Source organism: Perca flavescens, unplaced genomic scaffold, assembly GCF_004354835.1.
Source record: "Perca flavescens isolate YP-PL-M2 unplaced genomic scaffold, PFLA_1.0 EPR50_1.1_unplaced_scaf_21, whole genome shotgun sequence".
NCBI classification, from domain to species: domain Eukaryota; kingdom Metazoa; phylum Chordata; class Actinopteri; order Perciformes; family Percidae; genus Perca; species Perca flavescens.
In genome coordinates this window covers 37,501-42,500 of record NW_021166637.1, presented here as the reverse complement: position 1 = coordinate 42,500, position 5,000 = coordinate 37,501, and the positions used below count along the sequence as shown (strand labels likewise).

Sequence of the window (5,000 nt, the reverse complement as noted above, 5' to 3'; positions counted from 1 at the left end):
CTAGCAGGAAGTCTGTTTGTGTTCACTGGGTTCGCTTTTTTGTCGCCTTTTTGGTCGCTTTTTTTGGATATTTTTCTTGCCTTTTTGGATGTTTTTGTCACCTTTTTTGTCACCTTTTTGTCACCTTTTTTTGTCACCTTTTTGTTGCCTTTTTTGGATGTTTTTGTTGCCTTTTTTGGATGTTTTTGTCGCCTTTTTTGTCACCTTTTTTGTCACCTTTTTTGTCACCTTTTTGTTGCCTTTTTTGGATGTTTTTGTTGCCTTTTTTGGATATTTTTGTCGCCTTTTTTGTCACCTTTTTGTTGCCTTTTTTGGATATTTTTCTTGCCTTTTTTTGGATGTTTTTGTTGCCTTTTTTTGATATTTTTCTTGCCTTTTTTTGATATTTTTCTTGCCTTTTTTGTCACCTTTTTGTTGCCTTTTTTGGATGTTTTTGTTGCCTTTTTTTGGATGTTTTTGTCGCCTTTTTTGTCACCTTTTTTGTCGCCTTTTTTGTCACCTTTTTGTTGCCTTTTTTGGATATTTTTCTTGCCTTTTTTTGGATGTTTTTCTTGCCTTTTTTTATATATTTTTCTTGCCTTTTTTTGGATGTTTTTGTTGCCTTTTTTTGATATTTTTCTTGCCTTTTTTGTCACCTTTTTGTCGCCTTTTTTGGATATTTTTCTTGCCTTTTTGTTGCTTTTTTTTGATGTTTTTCATGCCATTTTTGTTCAGTTCAGAGTCTCAGTAAAGTCCATTTAAAACTCCCAAGTCTGTGTGTTCGCGGTGGTTTAGTTGCGTGTCTGTTTGCGTGTTAGCCGGGTGTTAGCCGTGTGTTAGCCGTGTGTTAGCCGTGTGTTAGCCGTGTGTTAGCCGTGTGTTAGCCCCATGTTCTGAGTGTTTAGTGTGTCTCCAGAAAGTCAAATATTCCTCTGAGGTTTCAGCTTTCTTTCTGAACTCCTTTTTCTTTTTCCACAGAAAAGGGAAGAAGCCCATCCTGATCCTGAGGACTCAGCTGTCTGTCCGCGTGCACGGCATCCTGGGTAATTATCTCCGTCTGACTCAGGGGAAACTCTCTCGTCTCCCACCGCAGTGACGCGAGTCTCTCAGCGGCGAGGATTTCCTCTCACTGCTTTCCATCCACACACACAAATACTGAAACCTCCACGTCTGTGTATGGAATATAGATCATATAGATCGATTTTATTGTGCAAAAATTAGATTTGACAATGCGTTCTGTTTTCACAATGCTCCCCTGATCTTCCCGCCTCTTTTATTTCTATATTATCCGTGTATTTAGTTGCATACGTAGACATAACTTAGTGTCTTAGCTGTGAGTGTGTTTGAATAGTTAGCCCTGCAGCAGATTTGGTCACAGTTTCTCCCCCCAAGCTGCTGTTGCTTTTATAGTAGTAGTAGTAGTAGTAGTAGTAGTAGTAGTAGTAGTAGTAGTAGTAGTAGTAGTAGTAGTAGTAGTAGTATTTGACGCTGAAGGTTTTTGAAGGTTCAGCTTCAGCCTCCAATCGGTTGGACTGATCGGTTGAGTCTGTGTGAGTTAGACTTTAGGGTGACACAGACAGGTGACACAGACAGGTAAGACAGACAGGTGACACAGACAGGTAAGACAGACAGGTGACACAGACAGGTAACACACACAGTCAGGTGACACAGACTGGTAAGACAGACAGGTGACACAGACAGGTAAGACAGACAGGTGACACAGACAGGTAACACACACAGACAGGTGACACAGACTGGTAAGACAGACCGACAGGTGACACAGACACAGACAGGTAACACACACAGACAGGTGACACAGACTGGTAAGACAGACAGACAGGTGACACAGACTGGTAAGACAGACAGGTGACACAGACAGGTAACACACAGTCAGGTGACACAGACTGGTGACACAGACAGGTGACACAGACAGGTAAGACAGACAGGTGACACAGACAGGTGACACACACAGACAGGTGACACAGACAGGTGACACACACAGACAGGTGACACACACAGACAGGTGACACAGACAGGTAACACACACAGTCAGGTGACACAGACTGGTAAGACAGACAGGTGACACAGACAGGTGACACAGACAGGTGACACAGACTGGTAAGACAGACAGGTGACACAGACACAGACAGGTGACACACACAGTCAGGTGACACAGACACAGACAGGTGACACACACAGACAGGTGACACAGACTGGTAAGACAGACAGGTGACACAGACACAGACAGGTGACACAGACTGGTAAGACAGACAGGTGACACAGACACAGACAGGTGACACAGACACAGACAGGTGACACAGACACAGTCAGGTGACACAGACACAGTCAGGTGACCCAGACTGGTAAGACAGACAGGTGACAGAAAAAAAGCAAAGGGTGGCTACTTTGAAGAATCTAAAATATAAGACATGTTTTCATTATTTCACACTTTTATTGTTGAAACAAACAGGAAGCCAGTGGAGAGAACCCACACTTGCTTGGGGCAGTTTCCATGTGCAGCCCCCCCCACTCTGACATCTCTCTCTGAGCATATAGCCGGTGTGTAATGTGTATAATAATAATAATAATAATAATAATAATAATAATAATAATAATAATAATAATAATAATTAATATTATTATATTAATAATATTATTAATATAATATTATTATTATACTATTAATAATAATAATAATATTATTATTATTATTAATAACAACAGAGACTAAGTAATTTGTAAATAATTATTTGAAACTGCTACAGTTGATATCTTACCTACAGCTGTCTCTGTTCAGGGATGACCTGTAACAGAAGGTGTGTGTGTGTGTGTGTGTGTGTGTGTGTGTGTGTGTGTGTGTGTGTGTGTGTGTGTGTGTGTGTGTGTGTGTGTGTGTGTGTGTGTGTGTGTGTGTGTGTGTGTGTGTGTGTGTTACTGTACATCTAAAATTTCCCTTGCCTGTCGGTCTCTCTCTCTGCCTGTCTCTCTGTGTGTGTGTGTCTGTCTCTCTGTCTCTCTGCCTGTCTGTGTGTCTCTCTGCCTGTCTCTCTACCTGTCTCTGTGTGTCTGCCGGTCTCTCTGTGTGTCTGTCTGCCTGTCTCTCTGTGTGTGTGTCTGTCTCTCTGTGTGCCTGTCTGTCTTTCTAGAAACCACAGACCAGTTGAGACCTGCAGGGCTGGTCAGAGTTAACTTTTATCTGACGTGAAGCTCGACAGGTTTCAGCGATTTGATTGGTTCTCTGTTTCCGTGGCTCCTTCACAAAGAGTCCGACGCTCGTACGATTTATCGGACCGACGTTTCAGTTTCAGTTTTCAAACGTTTCCCAAACTCAGATCAACTATGCTGCTAAAGAAACCGTTCCTTTCACATAGCAGAACTCATAATCATCCGGAAGAAATCATCACAAATAGACGTCATTTTAGTTAAAAGTACATTCCTTCCTCCCTCCCTTCTCCTCCCTTCCTCCCTCCCTTCTCCACCCTCCCTCCCTCCCTTCTCCTCCCTTCCTCCCCCCACGCAGCCTGGCATGACCTCACCCTTCTTGCCCTGGAGGGGATTTCCCAGCACGCTTCCTGTATTTTGAATGACAGAGGCTGCTCGCTGCCTTCCTTCAGGGTTCGACAAGAAAACCAGAGTCTTAGAGTTAGTCCAGCCTGCAGAGAGACTCCCACAGCAGTGACGTAAATAAATAAATACATGCAAACCTAAAGAGACTCGCATTACTGTGAAATAGACATACATAAATACATGCAAACCTAAAGAGAAACTCTCATAACTGTGAAATAGACCTAAATAAATACATGCAAACCTAAAGAGAAACTCTCATAACTGTGAAATAGACCTAAATAAATACATGTAAACCTAAAGAGACTTGCATTACTGTGAAATAGACATAAATAAATACATGCAAACCTAAAGAGAAACTCTCATAACTGTGAAATAGACATAAATAAATACATGTAAACCTAAAGAGAAACTCTCATAACTGTGAAATAGACATAAATAAATACATGCAAACCTAAAGAGACTCGCATTACTGTGAAATAGACATAAATAAATACATGTAAACCTAAAGAGAAACTCTCATAACTGTGAAATAGACATACATAAATCCATGCAAAGCTAAAGTCAGCAGGACTAAACTGCTAAAGGGGATCAGAGCAGAAACATTAAGGTGAAGTGAAAGTGTTTCTTGTGGCTGCTGAGTCATGTTTGTTCATGTCCTCGTCTCCCCTTTGTCCCGGTCTGCTCCTAACGATGCCTTCAGGGTAGAGCACCTACATGTAGAGAGACAGCAGTAGAGAGTAGTATGTAGAGAGACAGCAGTACAGAGTAGTATGTAGAGAGACAGCAGTACAGAGTAGTATGTAGAGAGACAGCAGTAGAGAGTAGTATGTAGAGAGACAGCAGTACAGAGTAGTATGTAGAGAGACAGCAGTAGAGAGTAGTATGTAGAGAGACAGCAGTAGAGAGTAGTATGTAGAGAGACAGCAATAGAGAGTAGTATGTAGAGAGACAGCAGTAGAGAGTAGTATGTAGAGAGACAGCAGTAGAGAGTAGTATGTAGAGAGACAGCAGTAGAGAGTAGTATGTAGAGACAGCAGTAGAGAGTAGTATGTAGAGAGACAGCAGTAGAGAGTAGTATGTAGAGAGACAGCAGTAGAGAGTAGTATGTAGAGAGAGCAGCAGAGAGCAGTATGTAGAGAGACAGCAGTAGAGAGCAGTATGTAGAGAGACAGCAGTAGAGAGTAGTATGTAGAGAGATAGCAGTAGAGAGTAGTATGTAGAGAGAGAGAGTAGTAGAGAGAGTAGTAGAGATGTAGAGAGACAGCAGTAGAGAGTAGTATGTAGAGAGACAGCAGTAGAGAGTAGTATGTAGAGACAGCAGTAGAGAGTAGTATGTAGAGAGACAGCAGTAGAGAGTAGTATGTAGAGACAGCAGTAGAGAGTAGTATGTAGAGAGACAGCAGTAGAGAGTAGTATGTAGAGAAACACAGTAGACAGCAGAGAGTAGTATGTAG

The 5,000-nt window shown here is 41.9% G+C and overlaps 1 protein-coding gene across 1 annotated transcript in view; it reads left to right on the top strand.

The window, feature by feature from the left end:
- Nucleotides 1-5,000, top strand: part of LOC114551609 (FH1/FH2 domain-containing protein 1) — a gene marked incomplete at its 3' end in the record, with an annotated part of 62,382 nt that overhangs the window by 20,058 nt on the left and 37,324 nt on the right. The window contains exon 3 of the mRNA XM_028572612.1: nucleotides 958-1,022. Within this exon, the coding sequence (XP_028428413.1) occupies nucleotides 958-1,022 (65 nt within the window). The remainder of the gene's footprint in view (nucleotides 1-957; nucleotides 1,023-5,000) is intronic.